The sequence below is a fragment of the Triplophysa dalaica genome, chromosome 18 (assembly GCF_015846415.1).
Source record: "Triplophysa dalaica isolate WHDGS20190420 chromosome 18, ASM1584641v1, whole genome shotgun sequence".
NCBI classification, from domain to species: Eukaryota; Metazoa; Chordata; class Actinopteri; order Cypriniformes; family Nemacheilidae; genus Triplophysa; species Triplophysa dalaica.
The window spans coordinates 5,849,581-5,863,196 of NC_079559.1; the positions used below are offsets into that span (position 1 = coordinate 5,849,581).

Here is a 13,616-nt window from a genome sequence, read left to right on the forward strand (position 1 = left end):
TGAGGACAATAACTATTGTTTTTCAGAAACATTTCCACTGTTTGAGGAGTCAATGGGTGGTCCGATTACCCTCAACACCTTTAACGCCCAACTCCAGCAGCTTCTCCATTCAACCCTTGTAGTCCTCACATCCTGTGAGAAATGCAAATGTTACGCATACAGAGTTATTTAATAGGCTGTCTCTGAAAAATCTGAGGTGTAAGGGAAGAGGTTAATCTGGCTACAGTACCAATATGGTACATGCCTTCTTTTCATAATGTAGATGCCTTTACTTATTCTACTGATGTCCATCATAAATTCATAAACCATGCTGTTCACATTTTATGTGATATTTTTATTCTGAACATTTACACTGTAAGTCGATATTCCAAATTCACTTTTATATGACTTTCATTTATTTTATTATTTTGTGTATAGTTGAAATGTGTGTGTGTGTGGGTTGGCCCATATGCTCAGTATACTGTCAATGCAAACAGCCACATTTGCAGCACATTGTTGCAGCACATTGTTGATGTTCAAAGATGACAGGCTGGTCTCGTGTGGAGGGGCTGAAGTATACTATTAAATGAAGCATGCTATTAAATGGGTGTTTGGCTCACTGCCTTCCCTGCAGATTGAAGATTTGTTCAAAGGGATGACACCATTTTTAATTCCCTACATAAGCAGTTTTGACACCAATGCACTCCAAGGTCAAAACATTCTTAGATGCATTCTTACTTGTAAAACTATTGAACAATGCATTGGGAGGAAAGGTTTAAGTATTTTCCGCAGGCTTTTTTGTGACAATGGTACATTGTGTTTTTTAATTCATTTTAATCCTTTCATAAACTCTGAGGAGGGCCGAGCCTCAAAATGGTTTAATTGCACGGAGGATAAAATTAAAATGAAATCCGAATGTTGCAATTCTTTCATTAAACTCATTTGGCTTGCTTTGTAAAGGCTAATCCTGCATAAGCATTTGAAATGCAAGGACTGCACCTCTGAGAAAACCTAGGGCGTCTCTTGGATATATATTCTGGGTGTTTCATGGGCGTTTTGTGGGAACACTCTTCCCTGTCATTGCGCTTACACCCAGAGCTGGTATCAGTAACCCCCCAGTAACATCCTCCTTACCATCAGGACTTTAGAAATGTAAACACATTTCCCAGCCAGAATGAACAGCTGGGCCTCTTCTGTAAAAGACTCTGTTTTGAAATATTATACGTGTCCAAAATATCTCCATTATGAATGATGATACCAGAGAGTAGCCGTTGCTTAAATAAAGTTTATTGAGATCTTCAAGGCGAATGTCATCTGTAAAGGCACTATAGATATGACAGATGTCATTTAATCTGACACTAACATAAATGAGGAAGGGGAAAATATTTAAATAAAAAAAAGATCAAAATAAAGAATTTTAATGGATTTTTGGGTTATTTCAAAGAAGCTCAGTCACTAACATTACTTTCATTTTACTCATATCACTATATAGATAAAACAGATTTTTGTTCCTTATTGAATATCTTGTTTCATTCAAAAATGTCACATTATGGAAAAAAATGAGATGTGGCCATTCTGTGTTTACTATATATATGTAAATATATAGAATATCAGAAAACAGTGACTGTAAAAATCTAGCATGACGATAGACCTTAAAACAGTACAACATATTAAATACAAAACATGAGATTTTCCATCTACTCTAAAAGGGATAGTTCATCCAAAAATGAAAGTGAATTATGAATAATTTTGATGGTAGTGAAAGATGTCCCAGAACTGAAAATTGCTAACATACTTCCAAATATATTCCTTTGTCTTCAACAGAACAAATAAATGTATACAGGTTTGGAACAACTTGAGGGTAATCATTTTTGTGTGAACTATCCTTTTAAAAATCTTTATATAATCTACCACAGTTTTATGATTCAGAAAATATCTTAAAAGCGACAGTAATATTTTCCTGTTGAAAACACTGCTCTGATGAAGTTAAGTTTTGGAAAAGGGTGAGACATCTTACATACTTTTTTGATAAAGTGTTCTTACCTTCAGCCTTGGGTGGAACACAAAAAGGCAAGAGAGGCAATACATTTGCCTTCACATAAAAAAAAGGTAGAGAAGATGCACGGTGTAAAAATAAACCGACAAGAGAAGTGCAGTCATGTTGTTAATGTAATGAGTATTTTCCTTATAAAAAAAATTAAACATAAAAAAACAATCAAGAAATTACAAAATGATTTTCAATGTGCCAATATTTCAAATTAGGACCAGGAACGTGTATTACGAAAGTCAATATTTCTTTCAAAATAAGTTTCTGAATGATGCAGGAATTGTAATCAGAAAGGTCAGAATATATCAAATGCATTGCTTACAATGAAATGTATGTTATCTGTACGAGACGTTCTTGTCCTGAACTGTATCTGTTGTAACTATTTTGAATTACGATCCACTGGCCGAATCACGGCTGCTGAATATCTCCATGCTGGGGGGCTTTAGGTGGTCTGGTCAGGCGCGCTGACTCCACACGAAGGTGCCTTAAGAGATGAGATCCTCAGATTAAATGAGAGAATGTCTGGTCTAACTCAGTGGCATCAATGACACAGTCTCAAATCTAGAACAAGTTTCAGTTTTATAGTATTTGAACTTTACCAGTTTTCTCTAAAAGTCTGCCATCTTTGAGGATAGCATGGCTAGCCAATCAGATTTCTGTTGTAGTGATCTATTGCCCATGTCCGGCAATAAGCGTTCAGTTTCAAAAGGGTGTGGGTTTATTTGTGCTGAGGCAAAGATTGATAACAGAACTTTGTGTGGTGTCTGTGACAGGCATTTGTCTCTATTTCGTGAAACTGTCTGGTTTTGACACTGATAAATGGGATTCCCAGCAGGTGTGCTGTAACTTAAGGAGACTTATTTCAATCCAAAAAGATGCTTTCTGCATGCATACACCTGCTTGAGTCCACTGTGTTTTGGCTTGGGCTGTCAAAGTTTACATTGAAATGTGCAATGAAATGGTTAGTGCTCTTGAGCATTTGTCATCATTAACTTGTCATTTCAAACCTGTATGACTTTCTTTGTTATGCAGAACACAAAAGAAGATATTTTGAAAAAAGTTCTTCAAAACATCTGCATAACTTGTCTGAGAGGAAATCTGACCTGCATAATATGAGCGGAGTCTGATTTCTGTATAGGCTTACGGAATTGTTTAAAATTTGGATGTTTTGAGTTAAGTTTATAGAGAATAGCAGTGACAAAACAGACTTTAAATCACCTGTATGATTCAGATCTCTTCAGCTTTTAGCCGCACCGCACCCATCTCAGCCTGAATCATTCGGGAAGGAACCCGGTCTCTTCTGTTTCTTATCGTTCCCCTCAGAATGACGAGCAGGTCGAGGTTAAAGAGACAGGAAATTCTGTTCCTTACAGACAGGAGAAAAAACATTCAGTGAAGGACGCGAGCACTGTCTTCTTTTAACCCCTTCTGGAGAAGTTTTTTGGCTATACAGTTAGTTGTACAATATATGTTTAAAATACTTTTCTGAGTTTTAGATGCTCAGCAAACAAAGTGCACAGCTTTGTGTTTTCAGTGATCATTTTGACAAATTACAGAAACTGTGAAACTTTGTCCTGAAAGTCAACTTGAACAAAGAAGGGCCAGTAATGTGAAGACTGGGGGCACATGACCAAAGAGCTGCTGGGGGCAGGGGGCGGGGCTAGCTGAGTGAGACAACTCCTTGAGTCCCGCCTATTGGAGAGGGTGTGTCTGGGAAATCCTAAATCACTCCCTTCGGGGCTGAACTAAGGAGAGAGAAAGATAGAGAGATCGAGAGAGAGAAAGAGAGACTTGGAATGGATTGTAAGAAACACCGGCACAGTTCATAGTGGGAGGTCACAGGCAGCATAACAGGATTTTCCTTCATGCTCGTCGTCTTTTTGTCTGTCATTGTGAATCTGCACTGGGTCGCTATGCTTACTGAGAAACCCTGAAACTCTTACAGACTGCAGAAGGAAAACATTTTGGGTTGTTGCATACTTGGAGAGACCACAACCCTTTAGCCAGGTAAGAATATCAATTTAGAAAATCTAGTCTAAACCTGAAAATCTGAAAAAAGTTTTTCTGATGACTTAATACCGAGCACTGTTGTTTAAAGATGTTGGGATGTTTAAATGATCTTATACTTTTCATCTGTTGTTATGTATAATTTGGTCTCTTTGACCAACATATAATGTTAATATTTGATTATGTCTGTGTGTGCAGCAGTAGCTGTCAGTAGCTGTTGTGGGGAGGTGTGTGTTTGTGTTATAATGTTCACAGCAGCAGCAGTGCCTGTTGTCTCATGAGTTGCTCATTTGGAAAAAATTGGCAGCCACTACTGAGGACTTTAATAATTTTGTGATTAATATGCCACAAATCTTTCTGAGTGACAGAAAGGCTGAATACAGCACCGCGGGTCGCACCACATTCGTGTAGCTGGGGGCTTGGGGGGGCACTTGACATCTCCACTGCCCCCTTCATTCTCAACAAAGGGAAGGGTCTATTAAAAGTTGGCTATAGACTGTACAAAAATCTGTGTTTATCTACAGTATGTGGGTATAGGATTTTCTTTACTTAACTGATCACAACAAGAATTTACACGTGGAACAAACCATATGTTCAAATTCAGCTCCTTATTAAAACCAGGCTACAGAACTTCTTTATATGACATTATTTAGGAATTATGACTTGAATTATAAAATTATTATATCAAGTAACTTTGTGTTTTGATGTTCAATGCAAAAAAAATAATAATGCAAGTCAATAATTTCTAAAAACCTAACTTTTAAAACTAACTTTTGCCTCCCTATCGCCATCTCTGTTTGAAACATCACATTGCAGGTTACCTTCTGTCAAATTACATCAAACTGACATTTAATGCAAAATTATTATTCATATATTATTCATGACAGCTAAAATTATTAATCATATTTATAGACCATTGCGAATGGGGAAAGAAAGGGGACAGTTTTGAACACAGTTCACAGTTTTCTGTAAATACTGAGTTTTGTTTATTTTTAACTAATCACATCCAGAATAACAGTTTGTGTTTATATAATATATGTCTTTGTATAAGAGTAATATTAGTACTCTGCATATTAATTTTGTATTTATTTATATTTACCAATTGTTGAAATTCTATAAGAATGTTTATATGTAAATATTTGCATGTATGATTATGTGTAATCATTAATTACAAAATGAATAAGCACAGTGCACAGACGTAAACACAAACTTTTATTCTGGATGTGGTTAATAGTTTGACAGCCCTAATTCTTGTCGTTGATGTGCTCAGCTTTTGTTTGTTGTTGTGATGTTTTCCTCTCAACATACTCATTAGAGTTATTCGGGGGCAGTTGTGTAGCATGTGATTGGCCTGGAAGATCTTTAAGGATCTACTTTTAGCGCACGACCGCTGGCTCCACACCTCTAGTGAATGGGCGTGTGGAGTGTTCACAAGTCTACGTGTATTTCCACACTTCCTTTACAGATAAGCTGTGGGCAAATGAAGCACTCAGGACTGATTTGTGGCTGTTAACTACTGTTACTGAGTCAAGGCAGAAATCAGAAAGTGTTGTGTCTGTCATGGGGGGCGGATGGGAGATGTTGATGTATTGTTGCCCATATGTTTCTCCCTCTGTGTGCAACAGAGTGGTCCTCATTGGGAGTACTGGGTTGTTTTGTCTCCGGTTACTTTACTGCTTTTTTCAGAGACAATGGGACGCTCGATCAATGAGACAAACACTGTGATGTCAGAGGATGTTAAAGGGGTTTGCACAATCTGGACTATTTTGTGTGAAGGAATGTTGGCGGTTTAATGAAAGTTACAATGCAAGCATATGAAATGGCTTGCTGTACACTATTAATTTATATGTTTAGTTGTATTCGAATGTGTTCTTCACTCCTTCAGGCCGCTTTGGTTGACACATTGCTGTGTGGTAAGAGCTCTTTGAACCATGCACTTGCTCTTCTCTCACTCTGGCTTTTGTGTGTTGTAAGGTTTGAATTAATTAAAGGCGAACTGCATTATTCACAAGACTCCCACCAACTCCTGTGGGGGATGGCTGGACGGGATGAGAATAGTCGACTTGTTGTTTTGAAATGCGCAGGGAATTCTCCTCATGTGTTTAACCTTTCGCTGTAAGAGTCAGTGCTCTTGGAAAACTGTTTGTATTACATGTGTATTTGATGTTTTGTGAAAAGAACAAAGTGTGACCTTGTCTTTAATTGCTATTGTCCAACTCGTACATCTGCCCCTTTAATACTGTTGCACAATTGCGTCTAACTAATCCTTTTAAAGGAACTTGAAATGGGCACGATATACTGTAGCTCATTAACAAAACCTATGAGAAAATACTATTACTGTGAGGTTGCTTTATCACAGCTCAGGTTCTTTGTTATATATTTTTCCAAGGTTTGTTATATGTCTCCTAAAAATGATGATATATAGAAAACTGCATTTTCTTCTTTATTTGGTCAAATTTATTCATATTAAAAACGTTTAAACCCTCCTGTTGAGGGGTCAGCATTGACACTCAACATAGCAAAAGTACAAATATATAATATATTATTAGGAAAAAACATTTTTTTTTTATTTATATACATTTCATTTAAAATTTTTGGTAGGCAAAGTGCGAGTTATAAATGAATTAATATGTTGTCACATTTTTGCCTACAAAACAATTATATTTAAGAAAATACCATCAGATCAAAAGTGTTTCATGGTCATGAAAAAATTTGAAATTACAAAGAGCTGAAATTTAGGATACTCAAGTAAAAGTGTCCATTTCAACTTGTTGCAGTTATTGTGAAAGGCTCCAATAAATCCTTAATCTAAAAGCATAGAGTTGCATAACATAACACAACCGTTTTACTGTAGAAATGAATATAAAACAAAATATCTTTACCTTTCCCTAAAATGACAATGCATCGGCTCGAGACAATAATTGTGTGTCAGAGACACAGTCAACGATGTCAATCAGAGACGACCAGCTGTGCTTAAAAGATAGAAGAGAAATAAAAAAGAGAGAGTAGAGAGAGAGATCAAGGCCCTATGATTGACATTTTGCAGTGGGGACATATGAAGGCATGTCAGTGCAGAATAGAATGAATACTTGAGAGAGAGAAGTGGATAATCAATAGTCTAAAGAGAAAACTGAAGAGCGAAGCATCAATTATGATCCGTATAATAAGCGTTTCACATATTCATGACCTCTGGGGAGAAAGAGAAAGTTTAGCAGTGGGATTGTTTTGCATATGTAATCCAGGGCGACAGGGAGCTGTTTTAGTTTCTGCAGTTCTGCAGTGCTGACAGCTGCCTCTCTACATCACCGGGTGCTGAAACGTTGAAAACGACACCCTGCAGGGCCCGTATGCACCATGTTAGTCTACAGTGACGGTTTGATGTGGGCTGATAGCGGGAACTCATACTGTATTTTCTGAAATCTCCAGATTTTTTTGTTGTTGCAAAAAATCATTATTATTAGTCACCCTTTACGTTTATCACTGGGTTTTGCAAATATTTAACCAATGAAAAGTATTAAAAAGTGCTTGTCAACTTTGACACAATAGTATGTAATCATTTAAAAAGTACAGTGTTTTTCCCTTTCGTGAAAGACGGCGAAACTGGACATCCGAGGCTTCGGAAGCTTGAATCTCAGTTTATTTTAGACTGTTAAGTCTTGTGTCAGTTTAGATTCTATTATAAACTTTTACAAGGCTTTGTCTGGCTTTCTTTTCTGGATTGGACATTTTAACAGATCCACAACATCCATCCATCCATTTTCTACCGCTTATCCGAACTACCTCGGGTCACGGGGAGCCTTGCGCCTATCTCAGGAGTCATCGGGCATCAAGGCAGATCCACAACAGACATATTTAAAAGTATTTAAAGGTTCTAGAAGGTCTCTGCAAAATGTAAAATGACCACACTATCTTTATGTCCACTTCTTGTTCCTGTTTTTATTTTTGGAAAGATCACAGTTATCTACCTAAAATCACTGATGTGCGTGAGTATTATGACTCAAACCCCTCACTGCTCCTGACACAGGAAGTCCACATCTGCCTACTCAAAAACCCATGATTACCTCTTCCTCTGAGACATATGAGACAAATAAATCTCAGACCAGAAGGGGATTCCTCTTGACTTACCATGAGGATCATTTTGTAACACTGATCTGTGGACTTAATGTCTTCTAGTCGACTCACACCACATAAAACAGCAACAGTGAATGGAGTCTCGTGTTTCAGGGCCCTGGGACATCGAGCAGGTGCTCCAGGTGCAAAAATATACAGATGCAGTGTTCGCAGCGTGCTTTCATAACACTGCAAAGTATCCCGATCAAACCATTAAAATCCTGCCGTGTGGATCTAGTCATTATACGGCAGAACACCCAGAGTGTGTAAAGAGTTACAGAAACACGAACAAAGAAGCTTCGGAAGACATATTCACAGGTGTGTGAGTCCCGGATTTGCTTGTTTGTGTTGTCACAGTCTGACGGGTGTATTTTTCTTCTTTTTCCCATTCTAACCTCTATCTTAAAGCATTGAAATAGCACAGCCACATGATTAAGACTGTTGAGAAACTGGTTGTCATTGGGGTGGTTGGTTTGCAGGTTCAAACACCACAGCGGGGGGTTTCCATCTTATTCCAGACTCCACAGACGCTTGTGCAAGCGATAAAGTCAAGGGCCAAAATTAACTTTTGCCAGAACTTCCACGGGTGGTTTCCAATGAGAGATTGTACCATAAACCCTTTTTACTGGCCTTAAATTAAGTATGTTTTGGATTATGTTAGTGATAATGTTTCTCTAACCCTAAAATAAAAATAACTATTTTGCTGTTTTTAAAAATGTGCTGCTTTTTTGGTGGCCAACCGTGCAGGTCACTTACAGCATCATATACTTTAAAGGTTTAATTTACAAATTAAAGTCTGTATGTATTAAATGTTATAGAATAATATTTTTTACAATAACATGTATGGAATGTTTTTTGCAGTTTTTGTCTGTGTGCATGACACCCGTCCCGCGAAGGGAATGATATCATGGTTTAATGCCAGACCTTAAACAGAGATGCTGTCAGGGTCCAAGATTGAGTTTCACTCATCACAAAAGGAACAAAAGCTGGTGACGGCAACAGCAGCTCTGCTGTGAGTGTGTGTGTTCCTAACAGCGCTATTTAATAGGGTCAATGCATACACATTATCATCATGCGTTTGGGTCAGTGAACTCACACAACCGCTGTTTTCACCTGACATCCAAAAGCAGTCCCTCAGTAAACAAACAGGGTTTCATTTGGACAGCTGTGTCTTCGTTTCAGTTAAAACTTGTTGACTATTATATGGTTATGTAAAAATTAAGAGAAATTAAGGATGAGAGAAAATAATTATTGAAGTGAAAGTTCACACAAAAATAAAAAATCCCTATCATCATTTTCAAATAAGTTTGACTTCCTTTTTTCTGCAGAACACAAAAAAATATTATGAAGAACGTTGGTAACCAAACAACATGGCCCCTCTTTGACTTTTGTATGGTAGGGTGACCATATGAGCCATTTCTCCCAGACGCGTGCCTCCTTGCCTGTATTTGGGTGCGTCTTCATGAGTCGCATTTGTCAACCGCACAGGTCATCGAGGTTCTCACATTTCAGAAAAAAAATAATCATAAAATTAACATTTAACATCGCTTAAGACGTATGATCATTGTAGTTCATTGTAGTAATTTTTACCTTGAAATATAACGGCTTTTATAAAATAAAACTTAAAATTATAAACCTCAGTGACGTATTCGGTTGACAAATGCAACTCCCGGAAGACGCATCCGAATCCTGGCAAGGACGGGTCCGGGAGAAATGGCTCATATGGTCACCCTATTGTATGGACACAAAACCACTGAGATATTTCTCTAAATATTTTCTTTTGTGTTCCACAGAAGAAAGAGTCACATAAATGTCTTGAATATCACGGGAGTAACTAAATGATGACAATAATTATTATTCCTTTAAACACTTTTACATGGGCACACTTTCTTTTTTCTCCGGCTCATGCATGGCTCAAATGAAACAAACTATGTGCATTTTTAATATTTGTATGTCTTTAAATGACCTACACATAGTTTTAAAAACTTCGAAGCCAGTGGTCATCATCTACTTTCATTTTATGAAAATATTAGCCTGGACGTTAAATAACTCAATTATGTTTCATAAAAAAACGTAGAAAAGGTACATTTAGAGTACAGAATTTAGATTTTTGTGAACCATCTCCTACACAACGGACTGATGTCTTCAAAGCAATGTGGCTCATCCATAATTCCATAAAATCTGTCTCCACTTTCACTCCCCAATTAGTGGTCTCCGTGCGGCTGTGGAATGCTGAAGTAAACATGCTTTTGGAAACAACAAGGAAAGATCTTTATCTGCACCTTATTCTCTCTCTTTGATAAAGATGTTTTTTGTTGTTCTCCGTTGCTAGTTGCAGGTGACACGTTCTGTCAAACACTGATGTGTTGTGCCACATACATACTCTACCTGTTGATGCACCCCAAACACCCACACCAACAAAAGAGTGTCACGTAGTAAATACATTTCACCTTATGCGTGTTGTCGATAGATAGATTCAAGCACTGACTCAAAAAAATCCATGAATACCTTTCTTCCACATACCAAATGGAAATGCAAAAGAATAAAACAGCATCATGATAGACAATCTACATCAGATAAAGTTGACATTTTTCCATGAATTACATATAAATTATATCAGTTGTTTAACAGTCGACTCTTATTAAATTTTTAGAGCTGAGGATGATGGCAGAAGGGAGGTTTTCCAGTCTGCCCAGGAACATGCACGTTGGGCGACAGTGCACTCTTGCCTCTTCTATGGATCTGCTGAGTTCACGCCCTGCGGTGCCCCAGATGCTGCCCGCCGGCTACCAGGATGTTTCCATCCACGGCACTCTGCCTCGCAAGAAGAAAACCGGCACGACTGCCTCCGTGAGGCAGTGGCAGTTGAATGGAAATGTGGGATCAGCAGCAGGATTCTCAGGCCGGTGTCATCTGCCGCCGTCACCACTAATACACAACATCATTGAAGAACATCACAATTTCCACTTTGACAGGAATGGCTACGGGGCATCCAGGTAAGAAGTTCTACATGCCTGTCATAGTCAGATGCAACTGAATCAAATAAAACACAACCCTACAGTGTCCTTAGAAGTGTCATACATTGACAACCAGAGGAAGAGAGTATAAGAAGTGATGTCATGACAAGTGTGATTGGCTAAAACCTCCCAAATCTTTCACTAAGAACTATCGAGATGTATGTGAAAGGCAGCAAACAGGGAAAAATATAAGAGTTTATCACAGTTTAAAAGGTCATTTTATTTACTTTAACTTTATTTATGTGTTTTTTTATGTTAATAATGGTGTAGGTACATCATCCACCAGCAGGGGCTACTTTCCATAGCTGAACCATCCAAATCCTCACCCTGAAACCACTCGTTCCATACCTAAAGTTTAAGTTTGGCTTAAAATGGTGTGTATCATTGTGCCAAGACTGACAACTCGCTTACTGCATATTCCAACTCACAGTTCAGATTTTTATTCAGTTCAGGCTATTTTAAAACCTCACCTGCATCCCCAGTCACATATTAGAAAGGAAATATTTACAATAAGCTTCTATGTTATCTTACTTGGCAAAGAAACTCAAAGGCACATGCAAACTGACGGTCACCTCATAGACGCTGCCTTCAGATAAACGTCCAGTCATAACAGAAACATTTTGGTACGGATGAAAACATTCTCCCACTTCATAAAAACATAAACGGCTCTTCAAGCAACTTCTGCTAGGAGTGACATTACTTAATTAAGCTAAAGGCAGAGGTAAAAAAGGCCAAATAAGGTCATGGCCAAGGTCAGGATTAAGGTCAGGTTTAAGCAACCTGACATGAACATTTTGTCTTACTGCAATATAAAAAAATTGACTTATTTAAAAACATCTCGTAATAGAGAAATAATTCTTTATTGACAGTACTGTGTTATGTAGTGGCAAATGTAAAGCTGGCAGTCAGAGCAGCAGACACCAGATCTCCATTCTTGCTCTGGCCTTCTGTCCAGTTAACTTCACCACCTGACTTTAGAAAAGATAAGAATCACAAAATACAAGCTGCTGCTGGCTCATGTCCATGTCTCCGTCTCCGTCTCTTTCTGTAGTGTCTCTTGTGAGTCTTGTATATCTGTCTACCTGCGTCTCTCGTCGTAGCTGAAGGCCTGTTGAACTGTGTCAGCCTTACTTGCTATCTGATCTTTTTCCAGTCAACAACAAAGAATTTTTTGTTGTCTCGATCTTATCAGTTACAATATCTCACCCTCAATAAAAGTCCAGATAGATACTGTAGTAATATTCAATGAAGACAACATTGTTACAGATTACGGATACAGTGTAAAATAATCTGGACAGATGCTTTTAACCCTGTGGACTTTTAGAAAACAAGCATATTTACCATACACTACACTTTATACAATTTATTCTAACAACGTGCAACAATGGGTCTACTTTACATGCATCCTGCAATGCTTTTTCCATTATGAACTGAAACATTTAAAATTGATTAGAATAATATTCTGTAGGTTGTCTTTCTAAATCTGATTTAATATTATTCATTTTATGTATCCAGAATACACACTATAACTAAACAGTTCTTAAAAAGTTCTTATTAACTAATATTTAAATGTTTCTCATGTCTTAAATATTTAAAGACATGCGGTTGCCGTTACCTACATTAAATTAGTTAATTTGAACAAAAACAACCTAGGACACAAGTGCTCATGGTGGAAGAAACATCCAGCAACTTCTTTGCCAAGAATGGCTGAAACAGACAAAACACAGATAACTCTCTAGCTTCATCAATAGGTTCAACATTTACCACAGATAGTATAAAGAGAATCCATTTACACAAACAAAACTATTATTACAAGTGAGTGCAGAGGTGTGTGTTTGGGTTTTTGTAAAAAAAAGTGTGCTTTCTCTTGACATTCGAAGGTTACCTAGGACTACAATTTTACCACAAATGACCACAGCGCATAGACGAAACTCTTCTAGCGGTGAGCTTAGCAACGGTCGCTAGAGGTGCCCCAGTAGCCATAACAACACCTTATTGTGAATCAGCATGATACATGGATGAGAGAGAGGACATTACAGGAAAAGAGCTAGATTAACGATTACCATTCCCTCCTATGTAAGTCCCAGTCATGACATCTACATTAAATCAACTCAAAGCAATAACCAGCAGGCGCTTTTTCTGATATTCCATTTATCAAGGTCAGACAGCAGGATGGCACTGTGGTTAAATGTCAATGTCGTGAACATTTGGCAGCAGAATACTGGGGTGGTTTTGTGTCTGTCTGCAGGTGAGCAGACACTGTGAATTGAAGCCAAGATGAAACGCCTGGGGTCTTTATTTGCCCCTTTGAAGAAGATCTGCTTAGCAGTATTTGAGCGGAGCACATTATGTTGCATCTTAAAGGAGCAGTTCAACCAAAAATGTTTAATCTGTTCAAATTGACTTACTCTCCTGGAGCTCACTTGGTAGCACATTGTGTTGGTTTCAATAACCTA

The 13,616-nt window shown here is 37.8% G+C and overlaps 1 protein-coding gene across 3 annotated transcripts in view; it reads left to right on the plus strand.

Moving 5' to 3' along the window:
- Nucleotides 1–13,616, plus strand: part of bcar3 (BCAR3 adaptor protein, NSP family member) — a 56,326-nt gene that overhangs the window by 14,273 nt on the left and 28,437 nt on the right. For 2 of the 3 annotated variants that reach the window (XM_056729721.1, XM_056729722.1), the window contains exon 4: nucleotides 10,797–11,139. In XM_056729721.1, the coding sequence (XP_056585699.1) occupies nucleotides 10,797–11,139 (343 nt within the window). Of the gene's footprint in view, nucleotides 1–3,814; nucleotides 4,034–10,796; nucleotides 11,140–13,616 lie in introns of those variants that run through there. The other variant, XM_056729723.1, reaches the window with a different exon arrangement.